General features: G+C 42.7%; 2 protein-coding genes across 2 annotated transcripts in view; both read left to right on the top strand.

The window, feature by feature from the left end:
- The first annotated feature begins 1,757 nt into the window (after positions 1-1,757).
- The window catches only part of LOC132473589 (serine/threonine-protein kinase SMG1-like), a 31,486-nt gene continuing 18,801 nt past the window's right edge, over positions 1,758-14,442 (top strand). The window contains exons 1-5 of the mRNA XM_060073796.1: positions 1,758-2,047; positions 12,374-12,501; positions 12,957-13,015; positions 13,605-13,818; positions 13,944-14,069. Of these exons, the coding sequence (XP_059929779.1) occupies positions 12,382-12,501; positions 12,957-13,015; positions 13,605-13,818; positions 13,944-14,069 (519 nt within the window). The 5' untranslated portion in view covers positions 1,758-2,047; positions 12,374-12,381. The remainder of the gene's footprint in view (positions 2,048-12,373; positions 12,502-12,956; positions 13,016-13,604; positions 13,819-13,943; positions 14,070-14,442) is intronic.
- Positions 2,047-5,121, top strand: LOC132472933 (uncharacterized). The gene is made up of 5 exons (XM_060072802.1): positions 2,047-2,451; positions 2,489-2,976; positions 3,388-3,553; positions 3,638-3,753; positions 4,098-5,121. Exons 2-5 carry the CDS (start codon positions 2,857-2,859, stop codon positions 4,899-4,901), a joined length of 1,206 nt encoding a protein of 401 aa, XP_059928785.1. The 5' UTR covers positions 2,047-2,451; positions 2,489-2,856; the 3' UTR covers positions 4,902-5,121.

Genomic DNA, 14,442 nt, shown 5'->3' with positions numbered 1-14,442 from the left:
TCCACGGCCGCAGTGTTAGTGGAGTCCTGAAGGGGTTCCCCAGTGTCTCCTAGGACCTAGCACCCTGCTCCCTAGAGGAGTCTCCTAGCACCCTGCTCCCTAGAGGAGTCTCCTAGGACCTAGCACCCTGCTCCCTAGAGGAGTCTCCTAGCACCCTGTTCCCTAGAGGAGTTTCCTAGCACCCTGCTCCCTAGAGGAGTCTCCTAGCACCCAGCACCCTGTTCCCTAGAGGAGTCTCCTAGGACCCTGCTCCCTAGAGGAGTCTCCTAGCACCCTGTTCCCTAGAGGAGTCTCCTAGGACCTAGCACCCTGCTCCCTAGAGGAGTCTCCTAGGACCCTGCTCCCTAGAGGAGTCTCCTAGCACCAAGCACCCTGTTCCCTAGAGGATTTTCCTTGCACCCTGCTCCCTAGAGGAGTCTCCTAGGACCCTGCACCCTGTTCCCTAGAGGAGTCTCCTAGCACCTAGCACCCTGCTCCCTAGAGGAGTCTCCTAGCACCCTGTTCCCTAGAGGAGTTTCCTAGCACCCTGCTCCCTAGAGGAGTCTCCTAGCACCCAGCACCCTGTTCCCTAGAGGAGTCTCCTAGCACCCTGTTCCCTAGAGGAGTCTCCTAGCACCCTGTTCCCTAAAGGAGTCTCCTAGCACCCTGTTCCCTAGAGGAGTCTCCTAGCACCCTGTTCCCTAGAGGAGTCTCCGAGGACCCTGTTCCCTAGAGGAGTCTCCTAGCACCCTGTTCCCTAGAGGAGTATAGCATCCTGTTTCCTAGAGGAGTCTCCTAGCACCCAGCAGCCTTCCCTGTAACCAGTGGTTATTTCTTTATATTATATTCATATAAACTTAGACTGTTCAGACTGTTTAGACTGCATTGTTCTTTGATATCAGAGTGAGGTGTCTCACCAACACGTCCCTCCTTCCATGAACTCAGAAAGAAACCAGAATGATTTGAGGAGGGAGGGTCGACGGTGAAAGTGCAGGGGGCGGGGCCCTGAGGCACAGCCCGACCTGTCCGTCAAGGACAGGCGTGGTGCGGTTGGAGCTTCTGCAGCGGGTCACGCCAAGGGGACCCCCACAGTGAGACACCTCACTCTGTTACCAGAGAACCAGGGGTCACGCCAAGGGGACCCCCACAGTGAGACACCTCACTCTGTTACCAGAGAACCAGGGGTCACGCCAAGGGGACCCCCACAGTGAGACACCTCACTCTGTTACCAGAGAACCAGGGGTCACGCCAAGGGGACCCCCACAGTGAGACACCTCACTCTGTTACCAGAGAACCAGGGGTCACGCCAAGGCGGTCCCCACAGTGAGACACCTCACTCTGTTACCAGAGAACCAGGGGTCACGCCAAGGAACCCAAAGGTAACACCGTCTGAAGGCTTTCCTATAGGTTCACTGAAGGAAAGCCTATAGTGACCCCTATAGGAGAGCTATGGAAGGACCTCAACCTCCCCATAAACAGACTCATCCCCCTGGACTCACTCTGTCCACGATAATGACAGTGTTTCACACTTTAATTATCTTTAATTTATCTGTTTATGGAATATGCTGTAATTGTTCATAATATCACACATTTGACTTTTTATGGCATAATAACTGACATGTATATATATATATTTTGTGTTCAATCTTTTCTACTTATATTATAAACCTGACCTTTTTAGAGAGAGAGAGAGAGAGAGAGAGAGAGAGAGAGAGAGAGAGAGAGAGAGAGAGAGAGAGAGAGAGAGAGAGAGAGAGAGAGAGAGACTCATTCACCGCGTCTCTCCCCTCTGATCGTGAAAACGAGTTTCTAGTTGTTACGTTAATCTCACCCCACCCTGGAACGCTTATTTTGCTGCGTCTACAGACTAGTCCAGGCTAGATCCCTCGGTCATCCGTCGACGGACGGAGGTAGTGTGAATGCGCCCTGGCCTGAATACGCGAGGACCATGGACCTATAAAGACCGTTTGGAATGCGCCCGGACCGTTTTGAGTACACCATCCGGGTCCTTTCAGTGCACTGCTTTCCCCCCGATCGTAATTGGAACGCCCTAATCAAACTAAGTATAGTAAGTATGGGAAGTATGGATATCGGAATACGTTTAACAGTCTATTTATTGGTAAACTGACATTTGTTTTCTGTAAAGGACGTATGAAGCGATGCATCAGTGACTGAGTGTCTCTACCTGCTGTTTGAACCATCAAGTGTCCCTTTGTATTTGAGCTTCTAGACAGCGCAGCTATCTGTCTGTCGTTCATACTTTAATAAAGAGATGATTCTTCATCTCTGAGGGAAGTCATGGAGCAGCAGCCTCTAACTACACGATTATCAGACATTCCTCCACGATTTACCATGTCACACTATACGATCGCAGAGTCAGGAAATCGGGGCTTGTCTCGTCGTAAGACTGGCCACACTACAAGATTCTCAGACATTCCTCCACGATTTAACATGTCACACTTTAAGCGTATGGTACTCTTTAAAGCCCAGTTCAGACCAAAGATTCAAGAAAAAAAGATATGAGTACCATATTAAGCGCTATATACATTTTATTTATTATTATTATTATTATTACTATACGATCTCAGAGCCAGGAAATCGGGGCTTGTCTCGTAGTAAGACTGGCCACACAACAAGATTCGGCGGTGCGATGCTCTCTACTTTGTATCATTCACGTTTGCACGTTTGTTTATATCTGCTCAATGCGGCAATTCCTCACAGTAGTTGCGTTGCGCGTGACATGAACTATACAAAGTAGACGCAGCAACAACGTAGCCTGGAAACGAAGCGTCAACGATGGATCCCGAATAATAATAATAATACATTTAATTTAGAAGCGCCTTTCAAAACACCCAAGGTCACCTAGCACTAGGCATTATGTTGGCGGTCCTCTTCACAGAGACGAAAAAGAAGAAAAAGAAGAAAAGATTGTGGACTCGTTCTTGGGTTGCAAGAAGAGGAGAGCTCGGGATGTCGGTGCTACTTACCGAACTGGAGGTAATGTTTCATTTACATAATAATTGACGTTATCGTATGCTCATGAAATGTACGCTCGTGAAGACTGTGTCAACTGCCAACACTCATATTATATTATCAAACTTTTAATAGCCCACTTACCGTACTGTCCATCTATGTTGCTCTTACCCGTTATATCCATCTTATTTTCTCATACCTCGTTACTTTACTTTGTTTTGTTTTAATTACCCCTGCACTATCCCACCCTATTAATTAACTATACTGTACTTATATTGCACTATATGCCAATCACGTTCAAACCGCACCTTAACCGCTATTTTGCACTACCATTTAGAAACCAACCACATTTCGTTTTCTCTGTAGGTCTACTTGTACCCCAAAACAACACTTGCAGTATATGCAGTAATGAAAGTTTTTTTTTTTATCATGCAGGAGACTGATAGGAAAGGGTTCCGTGAGTTCCTGAGGATGAGCGTCGAGGACTTTCAACTCCTTCTGGGGAAAGTTGAGCCTCTCATCAAAAAGACGGACACAAAAATGAGAAGGGCCATCAGTGCCCGACAGAGATTGTCCTTAACCCTCAGATTCCTTGCAACTGGTAGGCCTAAATGGAATGATTTTGAACAGAATGATGTATTATTAAATCTGATTATTTACACACATAACCTGTTTGCCTTCTTAGGTGAGTCTTTCAGGTCACTGAGCTTCCAGTACAGGATTGGCAGGTCTACTGTTGGCTTGATTGTAATGGAGACCTGCCAAGCATTGTACAATGTTTTGAAGGAAGATCACATGAAGGTATTGTAATATCCTTTCTTTGTTTGACATCACAACAAACCTTATTGTGATGATATCATTTCCATGAGCATTACAGAGCAACCTACTATTAGCCATACCACTAGGGAGATGTTTACCATTGTGATGTATTTAGACAGTACTGCCAACTACAGGACATTTATAAAATGACATATATAACATCCTCCATCTACTATGTAGCCTAAAATATTTGTCGTAAATACCCTAATGGGGTATTTCATAAGTTAATAAGTTAATAAATTAATAAATGATATTTGCTTCTGGCTAGATATATTTCTGATCTAATCAAGTATTTCTGTATTTGTTTATTTTTGTCTATTTTTCAGACACCAACAACTGAGTCAGAGTGGCGTGAGATAGCGAGCGGATTCGAAGACAAATGGCAATTTCCTCATTGCTTAGGTGCAATTGATGGGAAACACATCTACATTCAGCCCCCTGCTAATTCAGGAAGTTCTTTTTATAATTACAAAGGCAGGTTCTCAATTGTGCTAATGGCAGTTGTAGATGCCAACTACAAATTCATTTATGCAAGTGTTGGCACTCAGGGCCGAATGTCGGACGCAAGTCTGTTTGGACACTCAGATCTCCGCAGTGCCATGGACAGAGACCTGTTACATTTCCCCCGCCCTGAGCCACTTCCCAATACAGATTTAATCATGCCCTATATGTTTGTTGGTGATGAAGCCTTCCCTCTCCGTTCTGACCTTATCAAGCCCTATCCCCACAGAAACCTTGATCATGGACAGCGAATTTTCAATTATAGATTATGTAGAGCAAGGCGAACTGTGGAAAATGCATTTGGCATATTGGCAAATAGATTACGTGTGTTCCTAACAAATATTTCTATTGAACCAGATAAGGTAACTTGCATCACCCTTGCTGCCCTTGCCCTCCACAATTTCCTGAGGGAAAAATCCGAGGCCTACGTGCCTCCAGTCATTGTGGACAGAGAGGACGAGAACCACAGAGTCATTGCCGGAAGATGGCGAAGAGGTGGAGATCTTGACTCTGTGGCATTGAGTAGGGCGCGGAATGCCACAACCACTGCTAAAGACCAGCGTGACCTGCTGAAGGCATATTTTCAATCCTCTGAAGGATCCGTTGATTGGCAGGAGGATATGATTTGAAAATGTTATGCATTGATATTTATTTATTATCAATTGGTTTATACTATTTATAATATACTATTTATTTATTTACGCTACTATACTATTTATTAGTTAGTTACAACAGTGTTGTTAGTTAGACAGTAAACCAATATTTACAGAGTATTTATTATCATCTTGTTTATACTATTTATTATATACTATACTTATTTATGCTATTACTACTACTATACTACTATTTATAAGTTACAACAGTGTTATGTTAGACAGAAAATCAACATTTAACAAATATTTATTGTCATTTTCTTTATACTATTTATTATATATTATCTATTTATACTACTACTACTACTATACTATTATTTATCAGTTCGTTATAACAGTGTTATGATAGTTAGACAGTCAACCAATGGGATGCAACACGATAAATAAAGGAACAAACAATTTACCTAATATTTAACAAACGCAATAAATAAATTAAAATAACAATTGGCGAGTTCTATAATGTCTCTTTGATACTAGTCATAACTGTAACCCATAATATTGTGCTGTGGAGGCATGTTGTGGGTGAAGTGGTGGGTTTGGCTTGTGCTCTGCTCAGGCCAAGAAGTTTGAGCAGGGTTAGCTGGTCTCTGCTCATTCTCCTGGGCATCATAGAGCATTAACATTATGTTTCGGCGTAGTCTCAAGCGTGTAGTTCTGTCCTGCACATGTTTAAGCTCACAAGCCACCTGCTTCCCAAAAATATCCTCCACATCTTGGCCTGCGGCAAGCAAAGTTGTTGAGACATTCCGAAGAATGTCCACCTTCTCCTTCTCCTTCTCCATCTCCACGTCCCTTGTAGGCTTTGGTTTTTTCCTCTGGGCTCTGGACTCCTGGACAGGTGGAGGTCTAGGTGGGAGTGGTGGTGGTGGGTTGGTAATAGCTGGGGGGCCCTCAAACTCTGTCTCTTCCTCACTGCTCTCTGTGGCCTCTTGTTGACTGTCATCAAACCAAAATGAAGAGAATCATAAAAAAGGCAGGGAAGGTATTAATTAATGAGAGTTAACTGAAAGTTAATAAATAAAGTTAAAGTTTTTAAACACAGACTTCCAAGTAGTACTTACATTCAGTGTTGTTTGTGATGGTCTATGCGCTATGTGTGCCCGCAAAAAAACCATACTCTGACAGATCCACTTCTGTCGTGGGGTCAGGGCAGTGGTGTAGTCTACGTGATACGCAGGTATACGCCGTATACCCACTAGGAACGCACCAGGATTTGCGTATACCCACTTAAAAATATGCACGGATACGTATCAATCGTCTTGTGACAGATCTTTCACTTCTGTGTTTATTTTTCGCAAATATCGGTTGGGTATAACTGCAATAAAATACTTTAAGCAGGGGAAGTTATCTCCTACATTCACACATTCATAAGATTCCCCCTGCGCGCTCGCGCTCTGCCCTGTCTCTGTTACGAAGCGCGAAGCTGCCCCTGCATCTCTGCATGTTAGTTGGCGGGCCGAGCCCCTCCTTCTCGCGTGTGTGTGCGTGTGTGTGTGTGTGTCCAGTCCTCCCATATTAATGTGTAAACCACATAACAAGTAGTCAACAGAAGACAATGTTTTAATCCCACTTTATATCTCCTTGTTACTTTTAGATGAGAACCCCTGGCCAGCCTTTCGGACTGGGTGTCAGGCTAGGGAATTTAAAAACAGGCATCCTTGGTTAGAGTGGAGGGAAAACAAGTTAGGTAAATGTCAGCCATCATACAGTTGGTATACACAATTGAAATTCATAATGTTAATCACTATGCAAATGAGAGTATAGCTAATTCATGGTCATTTTTAAGGTGCAGTAATTTCACACTTTTACACAATTCAATTACTGTATGGTATGTTAGATAACAACAGTAAGAGCTCAAATTAGAGCAATTGAAAGAGTGAAACATTAGTCTCCTGTCATCTCCTTCTCATAGCCATGGTTGTAAACAGTTCATTAAATTATTTTGCGTAGATTTTGTCCTTGTTTAGCATGTGCTATTGCTACTATAGATATACAAAGGACAACTTGTCATTTTTGCCTTCTATTTGTTCATACTGTTATTAAAACTGATAAACCTACTCAGCTTTCCATGATTGTTGATAATCGTTATAGGTCAGCGGGTTGTAGACCCCTGCGTTGGTGAGTGTGGTGCGACATCCCATAAGTGCCACACACGTACACGTACCGGTGGGACGGGTTTGTACGAGGCTGGGAGGGAATCATCACAGTATACCCACTACAATAAAATAGACTACACCACTGGGTCAGGGTGACATCCTTCTGTCCACTCCCACTTGGTTTGGGATGGAGCAGTTTGCCAAACTGTGTCCGCAGAGACGCAGCTCTAGTTGTTATCTCTACAACTGCAATTTTTAAGAGAAAATAAGGTTTCAATCCAGGTAACGGAACACTCTGATAAATTATGATGATAAGCTCTTATGACATTTCAATGTTAGGATGCATTTATTATTGAATGGGAATATATGCCATTCAAGGTGTAATTACAGGCATTCCAATAGCCTTTTAACCCAACATTTTGTAACCATATGCAACAATAACAGTTTATCTGGCTGAACATTTGGTAATCAGGCCAGTTTGAGTTTTATGATAGGTTATGATAGCTATTAGCACGTCAACAGCTGATGGCTCCAAACTTACCAGGAAGGTCAAGGGTGCTATTTCTCGCCAGGCTTTATCCCTTTTCACCCTATCGTGAAAGTCCTTTGAGGACACGTCGAAAATGCATGGACGTTGCTGCCACATTTCCACCAAGGTTGTCTCCATAGTGTTGCTCCATTTTCTCTCGTTTTCTTTGTTAGCATTCTTCTTGATCGAATACATTTTTGCGGTTGTTACTCCTAATCAGCGTAGTGCAGTGAAGGCAGTTGGTAAACACTGCGCGTGAGCTCCAGCTGTTCGCGGGATTCCCTCACGCAACTGGGGGCGTGGTTCCCTACCGTGGTGAAGTTGGTTTGAAGTTGGATATTCGACAGATATTCGGCCATTCATTTCCTATGGGAAATTGCTTTTTGCTCAATAGCTTCCGAGTTATAGGACCCAGAGGCCCCAGACCAATTTAGACCTGTTCTACTATGTGGTACTAACAACACACACCTCACTAAAAATTAATATTTTGCTCCTCCAATTTTATTTGAATTTTTTAAAAATCCCATTCATTTCCTATGGAAAACGGATTTTTGCTCAATAGCTTCCGATTTATGGGACCCAGAGGCCCCAGACCAATTTAGACCTGTTCTACTATGTGGTACTAACAACACACACCTCACAAAAAATTAATATTTTGCACCTCCTATTTTATTTAAATATTTTAAGAATCCCATTCATTTCCTATGGGAAATTGCTTTTTGCTCAATAGCTTCCGAGTTATAGGACCCAGAGGCCCCAGACCAATTTAGACCTGTTCTACTATGTGGTACTAACAACACACACCTCACTAAAAATTAATATTTTGCTCCTCCTATTTTATTTAAATATTTTAAGAATCCCATTAATTTCCTATGGAAGACGGCTTTTTGCTCAATAGCTTCCGAGTTATGGGACCCAGAGGCCCCAGACCAATTTAGACCTGTTCTACTATGTGGTACTAACAACACACACCTCACTAAAAATTTATATTTTGCTCCTCCTATTTTATTTAAATATTTTAAGAATCCCATTCATTTCCTATGGAAGACGGATTTTTGCTCAATAGCTTCCGAGTTATGGGACCCAGAGGCCCCAGACCAATTTAGACCTGTTCTACTATGTGGTACTAACAACACACACCTCACAAAAAATTTATATTTTGCTCCTCCTATTTTATTTAAATATTTTAAGAATCCCATTCATTTCCTATGGAAGACGGCTTTTTGCTCAATAGCTTCCGAGTTATGGGACCCAGAGGCCCCAGACCAATTTAGACCTGTTCTACTATGTGGTACTAACAACACACACCTCACTAAAAATTTATATTTTGCTCCTCCTATTTTATTTAAATATTTTAAGAATCCCATTCATTTCCTATGGAAGACGGATTTTTGCTCAATAGCTTCCGAGTTATGGGACCCAGAGGCCCCAGACCAATTTAGACCTGTTCTACTATGTGGTACTAACAACACACACCTCACAAAAAAATTATATTTTGCTCCTCCTATTTTATTTAAATATTTTAAGAATCCCATTAATTTCCTATGGAAGACGGCTTTTTGCTCAATAGCTTCCGAGTTATGGGACCCAGAGGCCCCAGACCAATTTAGACCTGTTCTACTATGTGGTACTAACAACACACACCTCACTAAAAATTTATATTTTGCTCCTCCTATTTTATTTAAATATTTTAAGAATCCCATTCATTTCCTATGGAAGACGGATTTTTGCTCAATAGCTTCCGAGTTATGGGACCCAGAGGCCCCAGACCAATTTAGACCTGTTCTACTATGTGGTACTAACAACACACACCTCACAAAAAATTTATATTTTGCTCCTCCTATTTTATTTAAATATTTTAAGAATCCCATTCATTTCCTATGGAAGACGGCTTTTTGCTCAATAGCTTCCAAGTTATGGGACCCAGAGGCCCAAGACCAATTTAGACCTGTTCTACTATGTGGTAATAACAACACACACCTCACTAAAAATTCATATTTTGCTCCTCGTATTTTATTTAAATATTTTAAGAATCCCATTCATTTCCTATGGAAGACGGCTTTTTGCTCAATAGCTTCCGAGTTATGGGACCCAGAGGCCCCAGACCAATTTAGACCTGTTCTACTATGTGGTACTAACAACACACACCTCACAAAAAATTAATATTTTGCTCCTCCTATTTTATTTAAATATTTTAAGAATCCCATTCATTTCCTATGGAAGACGGCTTTTTGCTCAATAGCTTCCAAGTTATGGGACCCAGAGGCCCCAGACCAATTTAGACCTGTTCTACTATGTGGTAATAACAACACACACCTCACTAAAAATTAATATTTTGCTCCTCCTATTTTATTTAAATATTTTAAGAATCCCATTCATTTCCTATGGAAGACGGCTTTTTGCTCAATAGCTTCCGAGTTATGGGACCCAGAGGCCCCAGACCAATTTAGACCTGTTCTACTATGTGGTACTAACAACACACACCTCACTAAAAATTTATATTTTGCTCCTCCTATTTTATTTAAATATTTTAAGAATCCCATTCATTTCCTATGGAAGACGGATTTTTGCTCAATAGCTTCCGAGTTATGGGACCCAGAGGCCCCAGACCAATTTAGACCTGTTCTACTATGTGGTACTAACAACACACACCTCACAAAAAAATAATATTTTGCTCCTCCTATTTTATTTAAATATTTTAAGAATCCCATTCATTTCCTATGGAAGACGGCTTTTTGCTCAATAGCTTCCAAGTTATGGGACCCAGAGGCCCCAGACCAATTTAGACCTGTTCTACTATGTGGTAATAACAACACACACCTCACTAAAAATTTATATTTTGCTCCTCCTATTTTATTTAAATATTTTAAGAATCCCATTCATTTCCTATGGAAGACGGCTTTCTGCTCAATAGCTTCCGAGTTATGGGACCCAGAGGCCCCAGACCAATTTAGACCTGTTCTACTATGTGGTACTAACAACACACACCTCACAAAAAATTTATATTTTGCTCCTCCTATTTTATTTAAATATTTTAAGAATCCCATTCATTTCCTATGGAAGACGGCTTTTTGCTCAATAGCTTCCAAGTTATGGGACCCAGAGGCCCAAGACCAATTTAGACCTGTTCTACTATGTGGTAATAACAACACACACCTCACTAAAAATTCATATTTTGCTCCTCGTATTTTATTTAAATATTTTAAGAATCCCATTCATTTCCTATGGAAGACGGCTTTTTGCTCAATAGCTTCCGAGTTATGGGACCCAGAGGCCCCAGACCAATTTAGACCTGTTCTACTATGTGGTACTAACAACACACACCTCACAAAAAATTAATATTTTGCTCCTCCTATTTTATTTAAATATTTTAAGAATCCCATTCATTTCCTATGGAAGACGGCTTTTTGCTCAATAGCTTCCAAGTTATGGGACCCAGAGGCCCCAGACCAATTTAGACCTGTTCTACTATGTGGTAATAACAACACACACCTCACTAAAAATTAATATTTTGCTCCTCCTATTTTATTTAAATATTTTAAGAATCCCATTCATTTCCTATGGAAGACGGCTTTTTGCTCAATAGCTTCCGAGTTATGGGACCCAGAGGCCCCAGACCAATTTAGACCTGTTCTACTATGTGGTACTAACAACACACACCTCACTAAAAATTTATATTTTGCTCCTCCTATTTTATTTAAATATTTTAAGAATCCCATTCATTTCCTATGGAAGACGGATTTTTGCTCAATAGCTTCCGAGTTATGGGACCCAGAGGCCCCAGACCAATTTAGACCTGTTCTACTATGTGGTACTAACAACACACACCTCACAAAAAAATAATATTTTGCTCCTCCTATTTTATTTAAATATTTTAAGAATCCCATTCATTTCCTATGGAAGACGGCTTTTTGCTCAATAGCTTCCAAGTTATGGGACCCAGAGGCCCCAGACCAATTTAGACCTGTTCTACTATGTGGTAATAACAACACACACCTCACTAAAAATTAATATTTTGCTCCTCCTATTTTATTTAAATATTTTAAGAATCCCATTCATTTCCTATGGAAGACGGCTTTCTGCTCAATAGCTTCCGAGTTATGGGACCCAGAGGCCCCAGACCAATTTAGACCTGTTCTACTATGTGGTACTAACAACACACACCTCACAAAAAATTAATATTTTGCTCCTAATAACCGCGCGCTGCCTGCTGCCGGCTGCCGGCTGCCGGGCGATGGTGCCTCGCGGCAACCGGCGGCATGTCGCAGTTCATGTACTTCAGCGAGTCAAACCAAAGTTCCTTTCCCCCAATTCCTTCTCAACCATGGCTTAGATAACCCCCACGACAGTCTCGTTGTGGAAATACAAGACACATCAAAGAACCGACAAGAAACACTTGCGTTACAGTGTGTGTATTCACACACACACATGTGGCGCTCGCACGGTCGAGTCTCATTGGCGGGCCAACGTCTCTGGGCGGGCCAGGCAGAGTAAGGGGAGGAGCTGAGATTCCTGATGACGTCATGAGCACAGACATTCCAAATCAGCGCGCTTGAGCCTCCGTTTTTTCAAAGGCGAGCAGAACAGCTAGTGCTAGTTTTACACCAAACGCAAGTTTTAGCCACTGGGGCTAACCATAGGCAGGCTTGGGGAACTCATATTTATGTTAGAAAACCTCCCAAAGTGAGATTTTCATGTCATGGGACCTTTAAGATTCAGTCCAGGCGCTTTAGCTTAAAGGCAACGGCGGTCTCTGTTATCAAACCGTGTTAACAGTCTCAACTAGTGCCACTAAATGTCTTCCTGTGTCTGTGTCCCCGCAGACCGAGGCATGCCTCACACAGAGGAGTCGCGACTGGCCAACCTGCTGCGCCGCGTTTCCCGTGAGGAGCGCAGGCTGCTAACCCTCAAACAACTGAAGGAGTTCATCAGCCACAGTGAGAACAAAGGGGTGAGTTCAGCCGCCTCCCTCGACTGTGGTAATTCAACTTGATGGCTAAATCTCCCCTTATCCATTTTACATGACTCAGTGCCTTTTTTAAAGAGCCAGTTAAAAAAATCTGTTTTGGGTTGAGAGTCTTAGGAAAGAGGGCGTGTTATCCACATGGTTGCAATTCAGAACTTTGATACAGTTTTTTTTAAATACTTTTTTAGAATGATGAATGTTGCGTACAAAATTCGCCACACACCTTAGCGTTATGCTATAGGTGTCCGGGAAGCTTAACCCTCACTCGGACGCAGACATTAAATGAAAAACGACGTACAATAATTGGAATACCATGATGTCTCCTGATGAGATGGATTTCTTGCTTTTTTATAAGTGGGTTTATTGATGGGTGTACTTACTGGATTGGAATACAATGTTTGTTGATTACGCAGTTCTCTTTTAATAACTAATCATGACAGGCCCTGGTGAAACAAATGGAAACCACCTTGAGTACCCTGAATGAAGTTTTGAATGAAAGGTAAGAGATGGTACTATTAACATCCATGGAACCCAAGAAAAAACGCTTGCATACATTTGTGTTTTAGGTCAAAGCTCTAGGCTAGGGGAGTTCAATATGACTGTTTCACATCTTGAACTATACGAATGTGTAGAGGATTAGCAGTATTGTGATACTGTGATTCCAGATGAGTTGTGATTGTATTTTCTACCGTATCGATATCGCACACCGCTAGCCGTGTAAAATGGAAGTGGATACTGAAACAAAAGGCCCTATGACGTAATGTTTAATGTTTGGTGAAAGATCCTCAGATGCATGCAGCTGGATTAATTGATTGCTAGGCTTACCTTATCACTGGATTTCACTGGACCAAGTTCTTACTTCTTTCCGTTGGTACTTTCCGTCATCTAGACTTGACGTTCATTAAATTGATAATTCTTCAGTTGCATATTGAAAGAAACAAATGTTAACAAATCAATTCTGGTGTGTTGTGGGCGGGTTCCTATCGTCTGAACAGCTCTGTCATGATCCAATGTTGCGTCTCCCATTCAGGGGACACAGACCCTCGTTTAAGTGGTAGCCCATATTGTTCCCCATCCCGTCTCTGCAGCATTAAGCTGCTGTGGGAGATGAGGCAGGAGGCCGCGGCCTGCCTGGGCCTCCTGTGTGGCGCCATCAGCTACGAGGCCGAGCGCATCTTCAAGTGGCTCTTCCTGAAGTTCAGCGGCTCCAGCCGGGACGAGGTGAAGCTGCTGTACCTGATCGCCATGCAGCGGGGCCTGGAGGCGGCCGGGGAGAGGAAGGCCTTCACCCAGGTCATGCAGGTAGGACGACGTTGGCCTATCGTCTTTAAAGCCGCTGTGGGTTCCATTAGTGTCATTTGTTAGAACCTGCTCATTCAGGTCTGTCGTTCACACTCACTGGCTGATTATCTGGGTGCCTGTTTCAGCTTGTGATGAGCAGTCTGCAGTCCATCCTGGAGAACCTGGACACGCCAGAGCTGCTGTGTCAGAGTGTCAAGTGCATTCTGCAGGTGGCCCGTGCCTACCCACATGTCTTCAGTACCAACTTCAGGGTGAGTAGCCTGCAGTGAGCTCTGTCCTCTGGGGATCTGAGCGCCCACATGCACGTTGGCATCCCTGGTTTATTAACTGTGGGGAAAATTGCAAAGTTATTGATGACATTGCAGCTAGACTCCCTTGGAAATGCAACGTATATGAGCAGCCTCAACGAGTAGGATAACAATGTCCAGAGTGAGGAGCCTTAAGACCGAAACCTGACATTCATCAGTTACAGCCGAAGCACAATTGTTCCTCTAGAGTTTGAGGTTCCTTGGGTGTGTAACATTATGACTGATGTTACAGCTGCTAACAGGAGGGGTGTTTCCTTGTCATCCCAAGGCTCCACTCTCTCTAAATGTAATGATTCTACTTGCTTTTTAATCTAGC

Source organism: Gadus macrocephalus, chromosome 15 (genome assembly GCF_031168955.1).
Source record: "Gadus macrocephalus chromosome 15, ASM3116895v1".
Taxonomy (NCBI): domain Eukaryota; kingdom Metazoa; phylum Chordata; class Actinopteri; order Gadiformes; family Gadidae; genus Gadus; species Gadus macrocephalus.
This window is presented reverse-complemented; position numbering and strand designations above follow the sequence as displayed.